The 21,102-nt window shown below is 44.6% G+C and overlaps 1 protein-coding gene across 3 annotated transcripts in view; it reads left to right on the forward strand.

The window, feature by feature from the left end:
* The window catches only part of magi3b (membrane associated guanylate kinase, WW and PDZ domain containing 3b), a 125,379-nt gene that overhangs the window by 90,046 nt on the left and 14,231 nt on the right, over positions 1 to 21,102 (forward strand). For 2 of the 3 annotated variants that reach the window (XM_031871725.1, XM_031871727.1), the window contains exons 4-14: positions 3,076 to 3,282; positions 5,117 to 5,285; positions 8,196 to 8,275; positions 9,111 to 9,168; positions 10,268 to 10,374; positions 15,091 to 15,282; positions 16,021 to 16,668; positions 18,618 to 18,649; positions 19,355 to 19,520; positions 19,599 to 19,693; positions 19,845 to 20,052. In XM_031871725.1, the coding sequence (XP_031727585.1) occupies positions 3,076 to 3,282; positions 5,117 to 5,285; positions 8,196 to 8,275; positions 9,111 to 9,168; positions 10,268 to 10,374; positions 15,091 to 15,282; positions 16,021 to 16,668; positions 18,618 to 18,649; positions 19,355 to 19,520; positions 19,599 to 19,693; positions 19,845 to 20,052 (1,962 nt within the window). The remainder of the gene's footprint in view (positions 1 to 3,075; positions 3,283 to 5,116; positions 5,286 to 8,195; positions 8,276 to 9,110; positions 9,169 to 10,267; positions 10,375 to 15,090; positions 15,283 to 16,020; positions 16,669 to 18,617; positions 18,650 to 19,354; positions 19,521 to 19,598; positions 19,694 to 19,844; positions 20,053 to 21,102) is intronic. The other variant, XM_031871726.1, reaches the window with a different exon arrangement.

Raw genomic sequence — 21,102 nt, forward strand, 5'->3', positions numbered from 1 at the left:
ACCCCCCCCCCCCCCCCCCCTCCTCTTGCAAGGGAAGCAGGACTGGCTGCCTGCAGATGTGTGGATTAGCTTCTCAAAAGCTGGAAGGTTTGAGCATACGATCCCCGAGAGAGAACTGAACACTCGGATAGTGACTGCCCTCCCCCCCAATTCCTCCTCTTTTCCTCTAAAAGCCAGTCAGCACCAACAGCTGCCGTGGCAGAGGGGTTGATCTCTCAGCAGCAGAGTGAAGGAAGTAATTGGATCGAGGACTGAGATTTACTCCATTTGGTTATGGTTGAAGCACAGCCTCGCTAATTTCTTTGAAAAAGAGGAAGATAAACAAGGACAACCGTTCTCTTGTAATAGGTCACATGGGTTGCATTTCTTCTGTGAAGAGCTCCTGAATTAGCTTCAGTTTAAAAGCGAACAGTAAGCGAGTTTCACTCAAGGTACTGCGCTAATGGTATTCTTAGCTAATCATAATGGGCTCGCTAATGGTCCCAAATGACTTCGTCTGAATGCTCGTTATGTTAATGGTTCATGTGTAACGCATTTTTTTTTTTTTTTCCCCTCTATCTAGAAAATATTTCATGGGAGTCATTTAACGCATTGTACACATAATGTCAACTTAAACACCCTCTCCTTATCAATCATCCTGCCATCCATGACCACGTTGATCTCTCAGGAAGAGCTGATCGGAGGTGGGGACACAACTCGCATAAGCACTAGCCAGGGTTAGACCATTTTCTGTGGGTCCGGGCTGTTCTATGATTGGTAGTGTACATGCCGGCTGCTTCATGTTGTTCCGGAGGGTCCCGGGTCGCCTGCCAAGCAGACACATCAGCCATCTGCGCCAGGCGCTTGGAGCACATCTTTCTGGGCTCTCAGGTCCCTCCTCAGTCTCGGCGCCTCAGAGGTTCACGTTGGGTCACTCTCTCCGAGCAGAGCAGCCTGGACAAGAACTGAATATCTAAGTGCAATGAAGTGCAAGACTGGAGAGACAGCTGCCAGGAAAATAAAGTTATGCACATAGAGGTTTTTTGTTTTTTCCTCTCTGGTAAATGACATCTCTAATCTGCTAACAAGGGAATGCAAAATTCTGCCAAATCGAGATCCACGTCGAAATCTGTTGTTTTGGGATCCCCATCGTGATAATGAGTCTGATTTTAACGAGGAAGGGAAACAGACCTGGAGATTAAATTGAATGTGAGTGGGAGTGCAGTACTCATGCATGAGTGGCAATGTGTGGTGTGCTGGGTGGATGGTCTGTGTGTCAGTCTCTGGGACCGCGTAGCTGTCTGTTTCGTGATCTTGGCAAGATGAAAGCGTGCTGGTGACCTTGGGTAGCTCATGCATAGTGCCCTTGACAACAGGAGTTCTTGTCATCACCGGCAGAGGATTTCCCCACCATGAAATTGCTCGCACGCACGTTCTTCCTGGCTCATGAACCCCGTTGCGAGACGCGAGGATCACAAGTAACGTCGGACAAGCTCCCCTGCTCATCAGCTTATGAGGCCTCCCTCCGTCTATAGTGGCAAATGGCATCACAAATCTTCACCGATGCGCTGCTTTCACAGACCTCCGTATCTGCGACACACATTTATCAGGGGCCAAGAGACACGTTTGTAAGTAATTAATCACAGACGGAGCGTCTGGCTGATGAATGGCAGCGTGCGGCAGGAGACAGGCGGGGGATTAGCCAGCAGACCCAATCTCTCCTCGCTATCGTGGTGCCACCCCTGTTAATGAAGCCATCTTTGACAAATGCGGATGAGTGTCGCTTAGTAAACACAGCGAGTCGAGCGACAAGGAGGGAGGGGCCGGCTTTCATCCAGCCTCCTCAACCTTCCCGCTGCTTTGAGGAAGCTGAGCGTAGCTGCATTAACCCAGTTTGCTGTGCATTGTAGTTGGCAAGCTTGAGGAGAAGAGGCAGCACTTCGAGATGGGCTCCCTAATCAGAGGAGACCGTTGTGGTGGTACGGTATGGTGCCGTAAAGCTGTGGTGCGTTCCTCGGAGCCCTCTGTTCCTCCCAGCATGCACGGCGTTGTCAGCTTTGCCTCTTTGTACCAAGCTATAAAAAGATCTGGAGTTGATGAATGTTGCTCTTACAATACAGCATCTGCATGTTCACGCTTAAGTACATCTAAGGTTCATAATACTATGGTCCAATGGAATGGAGTTTAGGCTAATTACATTTCTGAAAACCCCTATTTCCCAGCAGCATCTCTCCCTGTTCTTTAATTAATCTTATTGTAAATCCTGATTTAGCAGAGCAGGCTCACTCTTATATGATCACTTATTGTAAGAACTGAGTAAATATTTGACCCAACTAATGAATTGGCAAATAATATATTTGATATCATTGCGTGAAGACATCTGACAGAGAGAGCAGCATTTAGCGAACACATAATTGTAAAAAATGGCAGGGATGTAAATCAGTATGCTCATTATTTATAATCCTAATGGAGGTTGAATAATTACTTATTCCACACCTAAATTGAGTTCCACATACTGCTCACCAGCCATACATTGATGGATCACCCCGTGAGCTAAATGAGCAAATCATTTAACAAAGTTTTGCACTCGTACGGAGTGCACTGAATATTTATAATCCGTAACACAAGGTTTTTTCTTCATTAGGGAAAAAAAGAGCAAGCTGAGATTTAGATAATTGCTGTATTCAATGATCAGTGTAATTAGTTGCTGGCAAACTCCAAGTGAAGGAATTTTAATGTTACATGAGTCATGACAGCCCTGTGGTGCAGTTATCGGGGGAAAACAAAGCAGGGGGTTCAGAGACGTGTAAATTGTGCGGAGGAAGAAGACCTCTGAAACGTGTGAGAAGTCGACCCTGAGTGCTGGCGTGTGACATTTAGGGAATTCATTTTTTGAACTTGATTGAAATCAGAGGAATTGGAGTGATGTATAGAGTTCATGGCACACTACTGCACGTTTTTCGTTCATACTGGTCTGCATTCTAGCTGCCTTTTCCGCGGCTCCTTAACTGTTTGCGGTTGCACTATTTTATGAGTACGTCTCTCTCATTCTCCTCCTCCTCCTCCTTCTGCTCCTCCCATCTTTTACTCTGAAAGGTAACTACTACGGGACCCCGAAGCCGCCGGCAGAGCCCAACCTGGTGCAGCCGGACCTGGTGGATCAGGTGCTGTTTGATGAAGACTACGGTGGTGAGGGCCCCAGGAAACGCACCACCTCAGTCAGTAAGATGGACAGGAAGGACAGCGCGGTCCCTGAGGAGGAAGACGATGATGAGAGGCCACCGCTGGTCAATGGACTGCCTGGTCAGTGAACGTCAAAGCACAGAATGTCATGTTAAATAATGGAGATTCCAACCGTACTCTGTTTGTCCTTTGGTTGTGGGATTGCCATGTTAGGTCACTGTCACTGTCTGCTGTGAGACATGAAGACTTTGTCTGGTTGCAGATTGTTTACCGTTTGATGGGGCCCAGTGGGTGTTTGAGGAAACTACAGTACTGTCACATAAAACGGCATTAATAGATTCCCCTCCTGGGCAGCTTGATCATCCCTCTTAAGCTCTCGTCCCATCCCCTTCTCGTTCGTTTGTCATTCGAGGTTGTAGTGTTTTTGCACACCCAGATCAAATTTTGAACTACCGGTGCAAACTCTGTTTGAGAACTAACTTGAAAAATTTGACCTGACAAAACCTGGATACGCTGGCGATGCCGTCACTATTTGTTACCTTCTACTACGTCAAGCAGGACATCCTTCTCAGCTCTTTGAGGAACAAATCTGTCCTCTGATGCTCACGAGGAGAACGGCGCTTGCATCAGAAATGGGTTACATACTGTGCGCCATACCCGGGTATTGACAGCGAAAGAGTTGGAGTTAACGGGGAGGCAAGTCCGAGCTGAAAATGGTGTTTTTCTTTCCAGAATGAAACATTGTTTTGACAGTCACGGCTCAAACACTGCTTGCTCAGCTGTACAAAGGATTCACATAAATCCAAAGTCTGTTTACCCAAACGCTCTGTCAGAATGAAATCAAACAGAGAATGATGCCCAAACATCCAGGAGTTCTTTTTATGGAAAGAAACCAGTCACAAATGACTGCCCGTAGCTGTTGCAGAGTGGTCTCAGACCAGCCATAGATGGGCAGAGTTATGCTCAAATGAAAAAAGAGGTAAATGGAAAATGTGAGCTCTAAGTCTCTCAACTCTTGACTGCAGCTTCGCCCCGTCTTTTCTCGGACTGTCCTTATCATAACCCCCCCACCACCACCACCATTGCCCCTCTCCCCAGCAGTCCCTCTTTACGTGTATCACTGAGTGGGCCCTCACCCCGCCGCGAACCGGGTGACCTCAGCTCTCCTTCAGGCTCTGCCCTCCGGCTGGTTCTCCAAGTGTTTACTTGGCTCTTCAAACACATGTGCCTTCAATCTGTGCGTTTGTGCCTTTTAAATCAAATATAAAGTGTGTGCTTCTGATCAGAGAGACAAAAAGAAAAAAAGCGTTTTGGATGCTGCAAATGGGACTCTGTGTTTGGATTTTCAGCAATTATTTATTCAATCTAAAATTCAGGTGGAATGATCAACCCAGAAACGTGGCGTGCGAAACATCTTTCAGCATCATCATCTGTTGTGAGGAGGTTAGCGCTGCACAAAAGAACGGGATGAAAATAACTCGCGTTTCATCCCTTTATACCCGTCTTTGAGGGAAGGTGTGAAATGCTAAGTGAATTAGGAGAGCCTTTGTTGTATGTTTCATGTTCATTGTCGACCAGGTTCTCATTAATGGGTGGCTGTACAAAAGCAACAGTGTATAAGTGAAGAGCAGCAGTACAGTGTTATCATACAGAAATGTACTTAGGCTCAAATGGCTCTTTCTAATGTGAGTCCATGCCTCTGTCGTTGCAACCCTCAGGGAGTGTACGTGTACATATCCATAAGCATTAACACTGTGTGCACATGCAAATGCAAAAACAGCCCTTTGGCGAACACACACCATCACATGCAAATCCTATGAGCGACACAGCTCTTCCTTCACTCCCCTGCATCACGAATGAAAACAGGAGGGCAGAGGTGTTCCTGCAGGCTAACCATCCACTCTGCTCGGTTTTCTCCCTCTTTTACCTCTTATCTCTCTCTCTCTCTATAAAGAGCACAAAGAGGGGGCAGACTGGAGAAAAGCAGTGCCCAGCTACAACCAGTCCAGCAGCTCCATGGACTTCCGCACATGGAGCTCTCTGCCCCGCGATGACAGCCTGGAGCCCCTGCCCCTTAACTGGGAGATGGCTTACACTGAGACCGGCATGGTCTACTTCATAGAGTAAGTGACAGACACAACACACGGGTCGTGAGACCATTTGGTGCAGAAACAATTAGTCAACTGACCAATTGATAAACATCAATTGTAATTCATCACTATTTTTAGTGAGCATTTAATTAATTTAGATGCCAGACGTTTGAAGGTTCCATCCTCTTCCAATATGAGGATTCACCGTTTTGTACCTAAGAAACTGGCTACTGAGGGAAAAGTATACATCAGGCAATATTTAGTATTTTCTTATTTCAAACAAATGCCATTAAAGGGTAGACTTTTTTCTTTTAAGAATACAGACTGTTGTAAAATATGTGACAACACAGCCTAACTCTAAAACTCTAAAAGTGGGCAAAGTGGTGGATTGTCGGTGGAGTTGAGGCGGGCCCAAGTGTGGTGGCAGCGAGATCGCTAGCAACTAGCGACCTGGTACTAGCGACCACCCACCTGTCACTCCAAGCAGCCCTGTCAACATTTAAACGTTATATAAAAATTCATCCCCCCCGGGGAATGGGGAGATCAGCCATAGAGAACAAACTGTTTTATGTGTACCAGGCTGTAAACATGTTTATTTCTGTGGCATTTTAACATGGGGATGTATGAAGATTGACTCACTTTTTGGAGCCAGGCTCAAGTGGCCATTTGAGGAACAGCAGTTTGGGGCACTTCCGTGATGGCTTCATCTCTCATCTGGAGGTTGCCACTCTACTACATCCCTCTCAGCTAGATAAAGATAAGGTTGAAAATCAGCAATTTTTTACCTTTAAAAGACCTCAACGATTAATTGATTCTAACAAGAATTGTCTGCTAAGCTGTTGCCAAAATCTACCTCAACATACTCCAGTTAGAGTAAAGCTATGTAAGAGAAATGAGTTAGCCCTTTCTTTGATAAATCAAAGTTGATTACAATAGCAGAAATATAGAATGACAGAAGCCGTAACAGTAAGATGAGGCTTCAGGTATATATGTTATTAACTGGATCAGGTGTGACACAGTCTGTATGCCGGCTGATGAAGAAGGGAATTTAGGTCAACTGACGACTAGGGTGTTGTTACTTATGTAAACCATGTCATCTTACAACTGCAGCGGGGTATGTCGTAAGATGTGATGTTAAAAATGGATGTGTTGTTTGTACAGCTGATGTAAAACAGCATTTTATTTACTGCTGTCTGCTTTATGCATAATGAAACACAGATGAATGTTTCTGTTAGTATCAAATCAGTACTGTTAGGCTTGATCCTGGGTGTGTAATGATGGGTTTGTGATCTGCATGTGACATAATTTACTCATTGCTGAGTGATTAAGAAATAGCAGCTCATCAACAACACGTTCGGGCAAAGAAGGAGTGACACGAGCACAAACAGGGCCCACAGTTGTGAAGTTGCGACATCTGTTTGGAACAGTGTCTACCTATTTCTGACTGAATGTAGACAAACACCACACATCCCATCACCCCAGACTCTAAACTGTATCATTGCAACATTTTTGGAAGTGAATGAATACATGAATACAGTAAAACATAAAACTTCCCAAGTTCAACTGACCCCCCGGCCCGACTCTCTCTTTTTGGACTAACTTCAACAATTTTCATATTTGACCTGGAATATTTTTTCCTTCATTCCAAATATGACAAGTTAATAGAAAATGTTGATAATAAAGAAAAGTGGAATACACATGATTTGGAGGGAAAAACACAGCACAGTGGATTTCAATGGGCGTCACTTCATCACACAAAAGGCCTCAATCACTGAGTCATGAGTAAAGTCATAATTTGTGCCAATATACAGTGTTTATATACTGTATATGTGTATATGGGTTAAGGTTAAGGGGTTAAACCTATACAGTGTATATACATATATATATATATATATATATATATACTGTAAAGGGTTAGTGTTATTAGTAGCACCTCTTCAACTGCTCATTAACGCAAATATCTAATCAGCCAATCACGTGACACCAATTTAAGTAAGGTCAAAATGATCTGCTGAAGAGAGGTGATTGAAGGGACTTTGAACGTGTCTTTTTTGAAACAGCTGATCTACTGGAAAGACACATTGATTTGCTCTCACTTTATTGTGCCGCATTAAACGGTTTCATGTCAATAATAATAATTTTTAAGATACACTTTTTGATATAAGTTAATCATCAGTGCCTAATCAGCTATGGACTTTGTTAAAATGAAAATGGGGATATTTGTAAGCACTATAAGCGCCGCTCACGTTTTGACAAAATCTTTCAATATATACTGTGTATATATATACTTTCTTGAGCAGAGGCTTGTTAAAGACAGTTCAGACAGGAAAAAAACATTCTACAACAATACCCTTGGGTTTCAGAAGGAATCAGAAACGGTTTAATGCCAAGTATATTTGCACATAGAAGGAATTTGACTTACTGGTGCATAACAATAAACACATTGACTGTCATAGCTAACATGAAGACCAATCAATACTTTGATTTTACAACAATCGGGTCAACAAGCCTTTCTCAGAGGTTGGTATAATATATGTGTTGGTGCACTCAGTGTTGAGCCAACATGTGTCCATGCAAGCCTGTGTGTTTTATTCATATTTGGCTCAAAGCCATTTGTCTCTGGAGATATCAGAATACCATTGTGCTTTTCCTCCTGATTACACACCCCAGTTGTTCAACACATTTGAGGGTAAACGAGTTTCTCGGGTTTCTCATTCAGAGTTGTTTTTTTTCTCAACTCTGAGAACGCCGCCTAACCATAAACACGCTAATGTGACAGCTGAACGTAAACCAATGGATCGGATGTGTGTCGATGGATCCAGTGACTCTTGTGCAACAAAGCATGTCACAGAGGAGAATCCGGTTGTCATGGCACGTCCTGTTACAGGCCTCAGCAGCGGTCTTCGTAGTTGATTTTTACCGGCTGCTGTTTGTGTTCCGCAGTCACAATACCAAGACGACCACGTGGTTGGACCCCCGCTTGGCGAAGAAGGCGAAGCCCCCTGAGAAGTGCGAGGATGGAGGTATGTAGGCTGCACTACTCAGCTGGTGTACTCAAGCATGCAGTCATTCCATTAACTGCTGCACATGTATTTACACGGGGGCATACCTCGATTGTCTCTGCCCACCATTACGTGATCCATCACTTCACACATTCAATCAAATAACCAACCAGGGTAAAAGTGCAGGACTTTGTCTTTGAATTGACATGTAACCTAGGAGTAGCCCTCAGCTTCATAGTCACATGACCTATTTTACCTGGAGCCATGGTCTACTTTGAGGAATCCCAGCCGTGCCTCCGTATCCCCAGGATGTTAATGTGGGCTTGAGTGCAGGCAGAGACAGAGAGTAGCCTCAGCTGAAAGAGTGGGACCCTTCCAGACAGGTTTTAATGGATTTTTACAGAATGCTAGTTGGTGTGTTGCTTCTGAAAAGCTACTCCAAGGTCTCTCGTGCGTGAAGAGCTCTTCTCTCTCTCTCTCTCTCTCTCTCTCTCTCTCTCTCTCTCTCTCTCTCTCTCCTTTCTCTCCCTCCGCCTGATATGTTCATCGGGGCATGACGTACATTGGCCATTCCAGCCGGCCTGCTTGTTGAAACCACAGAAATGTTCACAAAATCATTGTAGGCTCATTTTCACGGCTACTTTCTTATGCTAGATGTCCCAGTCATGGGGAAAAGAACTACACTGGTAACCACTGCTGCACCTCTCCACTATGTTAAATGCTTTCCAATGCCCAGATGATTGTCGACTAAACATCGTGCCTCGTCTTCCTCTTCTGTCTTCCATTATGTCGTCTTAATGCATGCTCCCTGTCTTTCTACATCTCTACTTAACACAACGCTGTTCTCTGTTTGCAGAGTTACCCTACGGCTGGGAGGAAATTGACGACCCGCAGTACGGCACATACTACGTCGAGTAAGTTTTATTGATTTATTAGTGTATGTATTTTCCAAGCACTCCAGCTGCCATTATCACAAATAGTGCAAATTGTTCTGTCCCACTTGCTCCTCGCAGATGCACATAACACACAAACGCATTTCACCAGATGGATCAGGAGTGCACATTACACTGTGTACATTAGCAGTGGACCGGCATAAATCAATACCGTCTAAAAATAAACAAATGGATGCAGCACACAGCTCGTGTTGTTGTATCCCGGGTGAGGAGAACAGTTGAAGATTCGGAATCAGGATCTCCCCGTTATTTATCAGTGGGTGGCAAAATTAAACTCTGCGGGTAACATTGCACCGACCTGATCTCGCTGCATGCAGGACGCATATACTGTATGTTTCTGCATATTGTTTGTACATTTGTCTGTGTGCAAAATGTGTTTCCACCTCCCCATCAGGAAATCGGTGAAACACGGCCATTGTAACAGCAGTGGAGAGAAGTGGGGGAGACTTTAAACTAGAATAGATGGAGGGAGGCGAGAGGGGGCTGGAAGGAGAGGTAGCAATCTGTTGTGATGAAAAGAAAATGGGAACACTCGCGTTCTTTTATTGCTCAGACTGCAGAAGGATCCCTCCTAGGTATAAGTGACAAGAGAGCGAGCAGCGCTCACTGTTTGGACAAGGAGAGTCAACGGCATATAGATGGAGCTTATAGCTGCCAGTCTTTTAGCTTGAAATGAACTCGCGATGATACAATGGCTGTGGTTTGTATGCCAGGGGGACAACAGGCTGTTTACCGTGTTGGAGAGGAACAGAAAGTTGTTGGCATTCGGGGGGTTCATTTCCTACAATATTAAATTGCTAAAAGCCATAGTTGTTCCCCCACATAAAGAGAATGCAAGGCAGCCTTTACGCTATTTGTGCTGTGTTTATGAATGTATTTATAATGGTGCCGCTATAGCATCCCTGTATTAGAAAATCACAGTTCCTTTATAGGAAAGGTGCATGCATAATTAACTGCAAAAAAAAAAAAAAAAAAAGAAGTGGAGCAGTAAGCTCAAAAAGTCTGAGGTGCGTGTTGTGTGTTTGTAAGTCTCTTAAATCTGAGCCTGTTTTTCTTGCAGCCACATCAACCAGAAAACCCAGTTTGAGAACCCGGTCCTAGAGGCGAAGAAGAAGCTGAGCCAGGAGACGGCTGCGATCCAACAAGCCGCAGCAGCACCTTCCCAAGGTAACAACAACACTGTAGAACCTGTCCCCCACTTCAACTTCCTCTTCCTCTTCATTTGGATTGTTGGGAGAGAGAAAAAAGAACTAAAACTTCCAGCATCGCTACTCCTACGCGTAACCTTTGAAAACAGCATGAGATATTACACTCTGCCTTTTGACGTCTCCCTCCCGGTTCGATAAGACATGCAAGTACATGTATAACTGTAATTACTTCCACAAGCTTTCTGTCTTTCACACTCGTCATTGTCTGTCTGGGTAAAAACACCACCACAAGAAATTCCAGTAAAAGTGAAGTCATCTGAAACTAGAAAAGTGCACTCAGTAGAGTGCAGATCTCCACTTAGGGGTGTCTGCACGACCACTGCTGTAATGCTTGATGGAATGAATACAACCCACATTTGCCCCCCATCTAGACATACATACATACCTACATACATACACATACATAGATACATGTATGTATGCAAGACTAGCCATGGACAGAAAGACACCGAAATGCACACGCACACGTACATAATCTCCTGGCAGAGATAATGAAAAAGTATGACTCTATTTGTTCCTGCTGTTTGTATGATCATTCCTCACTTATGGTGCTATTATTTTCTGACCTGGTGTTTACTTCACTATGTCGTATGATATTCAAGAACGGAGGAGGAGGTTTGGCTTCAATATTAACATTTTCATTGAGCTTATTCTGTTTCGGTACTCACTTTAAATCACTCTGGACGTTAGCATGAGTCTAACATGAGTCCTCTCTAGTCATGCACTTATAGTTTAATCACTTTGGCTTGTGCTCTGTACTGAGGCCAGCCCTTTCACCTCAGTCAGCGTGCTGTGACAAATCTGTTATCTGGGAATAGAAAGCAGTAGGAGTGTCGTCATTTAATGCACGTTCAGCCAAACGTGTAAACCTTCAAGTAGCCTCAAACTATAATAAATTGTCAAAATAAACTTTCTTCCCTGGTTCGCTCATACAACACAGGTTTTTGTCAGCTCTGCAGTAGCTGTCTGTCCTTACAATTGACAATCAATTTGTCTCCTGCAATAAACACTATGAATTAAGTATGTTTTCATTACAATGGATGTATAGTAGATTACGGTGCTGCAGTTGTGGAGATAGACAGGCTCGCTGCGCTGGCAGGGTTTCAGGGAGTGGGAATGGGAATGCAGGGGAGGAGGCCGGCTTTTAGCGGCGCTTGTGGCAACAGCTGGTGGAACAGCACGTCAGAGAGTGCACGCATAATCAGACATTTCTCTGCTCAGGTGTGTGGGGACTGAGGAAACCGCCCTGATTACCGAATACGCAACCTAGTGAGCTGCCAGACGATTGCTATAATGAAACAGTTGACAGTTACACCTCAGGCTATAATTCTGATTTTTACAGTTTTCCAAGATAGATTCCTCTGGAGATTTTTATTTTTATCAGGGAAATTACTGCTCTTATATATCGGAATACATGTTGTGAAATCGTTCAATAAATTATTAATTCTCACTTCATTTCTAATAAATCTTATTTAGCGATTCTTATTTTCGCAAAAGAACATGGTGACTTGACTTGCATTTTTATTCCAAATAACACTTTTCCCCTATCAAATTAATTAATGGAGAATTATTTATCTATTGAACATTAACGTAATTTATATGAGGTGTTGCTGCAGCTCAACCTACAAAGGAGGCAATGCTGCGGTGTTTGTCAGCTAGCCAACATAACAGGCGTTGTGCCCACATGTGTTGCTTTGTTCTGATAGGTTGTCTACATTGTGCGTTACTTTCCCTGTTAGTCAAGTCTTGGCCTTGCGACAGCAGTTGCTTTTGAATTCTGATGTTCAAGGTGCATTCCCATTGATGTAGTAAGAAAGATGTCTTCCCAATTATGCTGAATAATGTCTCTGGGGATTTACTACGCAATTGAGTCACACACGAGGAAACATCAAAAACCATGGCTGTTTGATGCGGTGGATCTGATGGCTTTGTCTGCCTCTGGCTTTCAAAGTCTGCCCACAGACGTTGGCACAGAGACCTTCCTTGGACTCTCCCACACAAGCACAGGCTCGCACACAACGCTCTCACTTCCTCCTTCTGTCTCATTCGCCCTCCATTACCTCTGTCTGTTTCTCCTCACACAAACACGCAGTCAAATGGTGTTCCCATGTTGAGTTTATGAAGCAATTTTAATGTGATTATGTAAATGAGCTCTGCTTGATCCATGTGACAGTGTGGACATCTGGAGTCCACACTGACTGTGCTAAGTTGCACTCACTTGCTCACAGCCGTCCATGTCTGTGCTGGATGTTTATGACCGCTGAACCAGTTGATAGTGTGAGAGTGGCTGCATTTAAATTCCTCACACACGCCTCTGAAATGTACCGAGCATTTTTAAAACTGAAGGAAATGAGAGGTTGTTGCGGTTGCTACTTTCCAGCCAAACTATAGAAAGCCACTGCTGTGATCTTGAAAATTTGATATGGAAATTGGCACAGTCACCATGGTCCAATCCCCGTGTGCGACAGAAGGAGATAAAGGGGTAGAGTTGGAGGAATATATGCAGCTTTATATTTACATACACAGAAGGGTAGTTTTCAAGTGAGGCATGCAGCACACATTCTATCATGTTCTTATTCTCAACAAATGCCATTGATAGACAAAAAAACAAGAATGAATTGATCCGATCAAGTATTGTGTTTCCCGAGCCTGATATCACTTAATCCTCCGTTGTTGTCCAAAAACTGTTAAAAACACATCAGTAAACTCTAGGTGATATTTTCCTTTACTTCCATGAACACGGACAGTCTAGATTATTTTGAGTTAATCCAACATGCAGTGTCCTGATGGCATTAATACTCACCAATGCAGCAATTGTGGCTGAAAAAAGTCCCCAGCACTGTTTGAGCATTTCTATGCTTAATCTGCAGCAGTTTGTTTTAGCCTCTTTAAAAGATAAAACAATGACAATTTTCTTTTACATATTCACATCTTCTGGAGGAATTAATGAATTTGGGAAGACAGCCTGAGTCATTGTTGGTTTTGGCCTTTTGATGGGATTTGTTGTCAATAAGAAAAACATAGAATAAGACCACCTTTGTTCTTTTAACTATTACTCTAATTGAGAGAATCGTCTAACCACATCTGTAACTATGGTGGCAGTGGAATTCTGTTTTGGGCCGTGTTCATTTTATGTTTTAAAACGTTTTTAAACGCAGGGATCATTCTTAGGAATTCTTATAATTAAATACATTTATTTATTGTTGACGCACATGACGCCCATGTCTATGATGTATAGGTATGATAATGTTTATAATGCATCGTAGACATGGGCGTCATGTGATATTGGCCTCATGGATTTAATGATATCTTTACTTCTTTACTTAAACAATAAGTACGCAAACAACAACCACTTCGGTAACATATAATCACATCATAATCAACAGTGATTATAAATGAAAGAAGACATTATAGAAACATTATAAAATATTACAACAATGGGAATTACGATACATTATGATCCTTGCAAAGAAAAATGTCACTGGGTGACCAGCTACTATGAGTATTATTAAACACAACCTTCTCAATCATTATAAAATGCTTTATAACGTTATAATGTATTGTGAATATCTATGAGTGGTTTCAACTTTAATTATGCAGTGCTATAAGTAGATTACAATGCATTACAAATATGTTCATAATGCATTGTAGACACGGGCGTCATATAAAGTGTTACCGTGATATTTTATGTATTGCCTATTTGTCTTTAAGGTACGTGTTTTTTTTTGTTGTTGCTGCATTTCAATGAACTTTAGATGTAAAGAAACATCTTCTTTAAAGAAAATGATGGATCATTTCTTAAGCTATAATGAAATTTCTGGCATCCCAGAGACAGACCGCCACATCGCATTCTGTCAATATACAGCACAGTGTGCATCGTTTGTCACCAGCTGGCTTCAGTTTAAGTGTTTTTGAGTTGAAGCTATAACGCAGTCCAGGCCAGAGTGGGTCAGTGGTGGGGGGGGGGGGGGGGGGGGATGGGATGGTGTGTCCATGATCTAAAATGCTGATACCACAGCAACGCCAGATAGGGACGCTGCTCAGTTTAATTCAGTGTGACCCTGACAGCCGGTTATCTCGCGTGTAGCGTATGCCACAGCCAAGCTGCTGGTCCATATTGATGTTGCCACTGACCTTAAGTTGATCCTTACTCAAGTTATAAAAAGTCCACCCTGACAAAACTCACTTTTTCTGAGCCACTGACTGCAGCAGGAAGGGGATAAGGGAGGACACTGCGCGAAATTGGACACTGTCAGAGGTGTTATGTCACTGTTCTGCTCTATAGTTTTGTATTAGCTGGAAGCACATAACAGTTAAGTAAATTAGCATCTGAAGCTAACATTGTATGTCATTTTATCTGTCTCTTTGTGCTCCTCTCTGCAGGGTTGCACAAAAAGGTCCCTAGTGACAGGTTTATCAAGTTTAGGCATGAACGTCATGCCTGTTAATTGTAAATGACTAATTACTGTTGATCCTCGGCACATAATGTGTGTCATCGACATTCAATGGATTTTGCTGCCTTTCAAGAGAGTTATGAATCTATTAAACCTATGTTGCTGCGTTTGATGTCGAGCTCTGTTCAGAGATTTCACTTGTGTTTTGATAAAGCTTGTCATTCCCTTACATAACACGCACACACACACATACTTAACACGCATGTGCATTTTGTTCGCAGGTAAGGGAGGTGCGTTCGGCTTCACTTCAGACCCCAGCGAACTGAAGGGTGAACTGTACCACACGGCGCTGAAGAAGAGCCCCCAGGGATTTGGATTCACCATCATCGGTGGTGACCGCACTGATGAGTTCCTGCAGGTGAAAAACGTGCTCGGCGACGGCCCTGCCGCCCACGACAACAAGATGGCGTCCGGTGAGCGAAACCTCTGCAGATGTACACGCTCTGCCGAAAGGGCATTCCTGTTCAAAGCAATGCTTAAATCTCACGTAGCTGGTTGGAAGATCTATGAGCTCATAGCTTCTAATTTCTGTGGTGTTACAAACAAATCTATTTTTCAGCCAACTCGTACCAGCTGTGCTACCACGATGCATCTGGAGGTATTAATTTGACCTCTGTAGTGATTATTGAACCTAACACTGTCCCATGAGTTCATCAAGATAATAACAACAACTCTAGCTCTGTCAAGGGTGTAGTTTTATAGCAGGCCGATTATGGTGGGTGTGAAGCCATGTGATGGCTTTGTTGTTTAGTTTCTGATCTTGCCATTGCCTTGCGGCTGCCTTGGTAAATCAACAGCTGTGAGCTCTGTGTGATGGTTACAATGGTACATTGTGACAGAAATCTACACCCGTCGCCCGCCCGTGTAGCTGTGGCAGAGAGTGCTGTTAAGGTCTGTTCAACAATAGAGCATGGGAAGGAGGGACAGGAGTAAAGTGATGGTAGACTGAAGGAATACGAGGATAAAAGGAAAACTAAGAGCTACCGGAAGTTGCCAAAATGAAAATATGAGAGAGCAGCGAGGAGAAAAAGGGACATTTTAGAAGAAAGATCCATCTGACAAAGGAAGGAATAAGACATGTAGAGACGTGATGTCTGGATTAAATACCAGAATAGAAACTCCACCGCCAATTTCTCTCTTTTCCGTTTCAGGTGATGTCATTGTTGAGATCAACGGGATGTCTGTGCTGGGCAAAACCCATCCAGAGGTGGTGCAGATGTTCCAATCCATCCATATCAATCAGTATGTGGACATGGTTCTTTGCCGTGGCTACCCGCTCCCTCCAGATGTGGATCTGAGCAGCGACGACCCTCTCCCGCCTCCCCCTCCCCCACCGGCCACCCAGCCCCAGCAGGCCCTGCATGGTGGAGAGGTGGTGACAGCCGTGCCCCTCATCAACGGGCAGCCGCTGCTCGTGAAAGGCGACGTCCTCCACGGCTCCTCTCAGGAGCTCCACTATGTCACCACGGACGCCATCGGCCGGCCCGTCGTGGCTGCCTTGCCCAACGGGAGGCAGGGGGAGCGGGGAGAGTTGGCCGCGGGGATGTTGCAGCCAGAGCTGGTGAGCGTGCTGCTGGTCAAGGGGCCCGGAGGATTCGGGTTCGCCATTGCTGACTGCCCGCTGGGCCAGAAGGTGAAGATGATCCTGGACTCCCAGTGGTGTCGTGGCTTGCAGAAAGGAGACGTCATCAAGGAGATCAACAGGCAAAATGTCCAAACGCTCAGTCACGCCCAGGTGGTGGACATTCTCAAAGACTTGCCAGTGGGCAGCGAGGTCAACGTGCTGGTGCTGCGAGGAGGTGAGAGACTGTTTGTCGTCTGTCTGTCTGTGTATCTATCTGACTGAAGACTGAATGGCTGTATGACCATGTGATGTTTCTCTCGCTGCCAGTGTGTCTCATGAATTATTTCCACTGCATGGTTTAGTTCGACTTGACTTTCTGTCCTGGTCCCTCTATTTCGTTTGTCCACTGTGGATAGTGCCCATTCTCAGCTCATCGCCAAAGCGACTCCTGCTTGAAACTGCGGTCACGTCATCTTCAGCGCGGAACTCGCTGAATCCTCACATTTTCAACCATCTGACCAATCAGTAGTCTGCAGTTATCTAACTCCTCATTCTAGTATAGGCGAGGTCAGCGTGCTGATACTGACGGGAGGTGAGGTGGTGCTGTGGCTTGTTTGGGGGCTGACCACTCACTGTTGTTCTGTAAAAGCCCGGGTGATGCCACTGTATCTGCGGTCTGTAGGTCACCACACCAGAGACTGCTGCCCTTTTTTTTTTAGCTATATAGATCCACCTGCACGTCCGTAGCTGTTGCATTCAATGATCCGACTGAGCCCTAGTTCTTGCCATCGCATTGCAGCGTCTTTGTTTTTTCAAACTGTACGTCTCGAGCATTCCTCCTGGGTGTCTTCACTCAACCTGGCTCTGTTTATGACGTCTCCCACGGAGGCGTAACGCAGTCTGTTACAATTCTGAGAGCGGGAATTACATAAGCGTGGGGCTGTGCTTGATTCAAAAGGAGAGAGGGAGGAGGGCAGGCACCCTTCAAATGCCTCATCTCCAGCCGCCCGGGGATTCACTGCGTAAATCGATGAACCCCGGATTGGCTTTGATCAGCAGCGGAGTGCAGGGGACTTCTAGATGCCTCTATAGCCATGGCCCCTTAAAGAGCCATGGTTAAATGTCTATAGAGGGAAAGTCCCAAGGGGCCTCCACCCCGTGGCCACGCCCCAACCCTCCTCTCTCCTCTCCCAAACACCCACTCGCCCTCTCTGCTGTGCCACCATCACCATGTCCTACTCCTCTGATCCACTGCATGACCCTACAGTCCCCACAGAAGCAGAGCTGGGCTCAGCCTCACCCAGCCTCCCCGACCGAAGAGCTAATGCCAGATTTAACCCTCATTAGACAATGGCCTTTGGCTTGGAAGAGGATCCCTGTGTTTGTGTGTGTGTGGTGGGCATCACTGAGCAGAAGAAGAGTGGAGCTTAGCTACAGGATGGGAGGAAAAGAGTGGGTGCGTTTCAGGTGTGTGCTTATTGCACTCGCCTTTTTGTATGCCTTTGATGATCCTGATGCTGGATTGGGAATTTTCGAAGTGGAGCAGAAAAATGCCGCTGCGTCTCCCCTTTTACATCAGGCTCCATTAACCCCTCATCAAGCCAAGTGTTGGTCCGGCCCCACAGGGCTGCCGGATCCAGAGGAGTGTTTGTTAATCCAGTTAATGCGGGGAGTTGAGTGGGAGGAAAGGGGGTTGGGGAGTGTTGGGGAGGAGGGGGCTGTAAGAGATGATCTGTAGGGAACCATCTGAGCGCTTGCGATAGAACGTGTGGGTGTACTGTACAGCGAACACAGAGAGAGAGAGAGAGAGAGAGAGGAGAAGAGAATTATGGCTCATTGAATTATATGCATGAATCTCTAATGCACTCACCCGCTTCCGTATCCCTGCAGTGGGCTTCCACTATGTAGCGAGCACTCCAGCACATGTACTACCTATATATTCCCTGTGTATCTTTTAATCGCACATGGATGCTTGTTTCCTAATGGAGCATTCTTTAGTGAGTACCCACACCTCTTGAGTTTAGAGCAGCTCGGAGCCGGTTTATTTTTATGCTGCGCCGCTGCTGCTTCTCAGTCAGAGAGGCAGTGCCATCTGGTGGAACGGTGCTTCAGTGATTGTTGTCGTTCCAAGTCTTTTCTGAGTTTCTCACCGTATTTCTGTTGTCTCTCTGTGTCTCTCTATAGGTCAAACGTCCCCTGTGAAGAGTCTAAAGCCTGTGAGTAAAAGCATATCTTTTCCTATTTCCCCACTATTGTTTCCCCCTCGGGGACTTATCCCGCAATTTAATTGCAGAGCTTTTTGTCTTCCAGCCTAACCAGTAAAGCCTCTGTTGCATCGAATTAAATGATAGCAATACATTTGAATATTGATTATGTTTCTGGGCGCCTCCTTTTGTTTGCTCTGAAAAACGATCTTAATTACTTCCTTTCAGTATTCATATTCTTAGGGCTATTGTCAGGGGATTGCAATGGTAATGAAGCATGGATGAGCCTCTTTAGATATGGTGGTATTATTAATACCAGAGTTTTAGATAAAGAAGTTGCCCTTTCTGCCTGAATAGGCCTGCCACGGGGAAAGCTGTAGTTCCTCCCGTAGATTTTAAATGACATTCAAATCTCATCGCTTAGCCTTCAAAACAATTGAAGGAATGTAAAGGGAAACAGCCTATGTTGAAGAAATTAATAATAATAAAAAAAGAGCCAGTGAAGTGACCGTTGCCACTTCTGATAATCTATCACCATCACATGCTCAGCCACCTCGTCGGTCCGGGATAATGAGCTGTATAGACTATATATAAAATGTGCGATGTCCTTCATAGGAGAATACTACAGGATGTGCGATCTAATGGTAAATTGGTATGTTCAAAAACAGTGATGCTTAAAGAAATGTGAGTGTTAATGGTACATGTATTTCTCTTCAGAGACAGGAAATGACGGCCAGCACAGAGTCTTTGGACGCTATCGTAGACTCAGCCCCCCAGGCCCTGCCTTACCACTCCAACACGAGCACCCTGCGCTCCGCCGACTCCCCCAAACGAGATGCCACAGAGATGTACCTGAAGTCCAAAGCCCTGCTGGACAGCAGACGTAAGTGAAGACCAACACGCCATCAGATGTTCTCAGAAGTTGTTGTTTTTTAACCTTGATCCCTCACCTCATCCACAGAGCCTCACACCAAAGACATAGATGTTTTTCTAAAGAGAGACATCGAAACAGGCTTTGGCTTCCGTGTTCTGGGAGGAGAAGGTCCACAACAGCCAGTAAGTAGATAGAACACTCTTTGTATGCATGTTTTAAGTATTTTAATCTCTATCATAAAGAAAGCTGTTGATGCAGATTCATTTGTTATGCGTTAATGAATATTAAATGATCTATTTCTTCAGTTCTGCGTTCCTACTAACCCTCTGTCAGAATGTTTTCCCCCAGGTGTACATTGGGGCCATTGTGCCCAACGGAGCTGCAGAGAAGGACGGCCGTCTGAGAGCTGGAGATGAGCTCATCGGCATCGATGGCGTGATGGTTAAAGGTCGCTCGCACAAGCAGGTGCTGGATCTGATGACCAACGCTGCCCGTAATGGCCAAGTTATGTTGACTATACGCAGAAAGGTCATCTACAGAAGTGAGTAACAAGCAGAACAGCATCTGACATGGCTCTCTTTTCGAAAAAAGGAAATAGCCTTACACCTCAACAGAAAATTACAAGCGACTACCTTCTGAATTCAAGTTTCTCTATTACACCGAACTAAGACGGGGTTTATTGCCATGTTAACTCATCGTAAAACGCACTAAGCTAACTCAAACTCACCAAACACGTCTTTGCACTGTTCCGACAATCAGAAACTCTGGTTTTGGTCGAAATCGATCCTTAATTCACAAAGTTAGATGTGAAATGATCCCTGCTCTACACGCTGTTTTTCCCCACCCTGCTGCAGCGGCTCATTAGTGGCTCATATTTTGGGATGCCATTTTGCTGATGGAAACATAACTAGTTTACAATCCAAGCAAAGACAACAAGGACGTCTTTTGAATGGCGTTGCGCCCCGCAGCTACTAAAGCTGAAGTAGCACTCTGTAGTTCCTCTTTGCCTTTCACGTCACTCGAGGAAGGAAGAACAGCAGGTTTTGCAGCTGCTCTCCAAGAGACGGATATGATTGAAAATGAGTGAATTTTCCCTTTTATACATTCATATGTATTCACACAAAAGCGGTCTTTTGCTTTTTTTTGATTAAATAAACAGCGAGCCATCCTACAGTGTGTATAGATTATGAAAATGTTATATTGCTCTAAACACCAAATGTCTCATCGGGCTTTCCTGAGAAAAACAATCCTCAAGAAGGCACACAAGAAGTGATGCATTTTATATTTTTACAGAAACATCAGCTGTCTGATTGTTAATAGATGTAGCTATTAATAGTTGAATACAGAGAAACTGAGTACTGGACATGCTGTTTGTTTTCTCACAAGTGATCCCAGCCTCAGTTATGGATTCAGGGAAGAGAGGCCTCGCACAGAATGTTTGAGTAGTTATCTCTCCGCCAACATACTCACCGGTAGCCACTGGCAACCACTTTCAGCATCCAGAATCTGTAGATCATACAGCTGCACGGTGACATCGGTTAAACTATTCAGTTAGAAGACACATTTTATTTGCATATTTCTTGTACATAAA

The sequence above is a fragment of the Anarrhichthys ocellatus genome, unplaced genomic scaffold (assembly GCF_004355925.1).
Source record: "Anarrhichthys ocellatus isolate YVR2014 unplaced genomic scaffold, GSC_Weel_1.0 scaffold60, whole genome shotgun sequence".
Lineage (NCBI taxonomy): Eukaryota > Metazoa > Chordata > Actinopteri > Perciformes > Anarhichadidae > Anarrhichthys > Anarrhichthys ocellatus.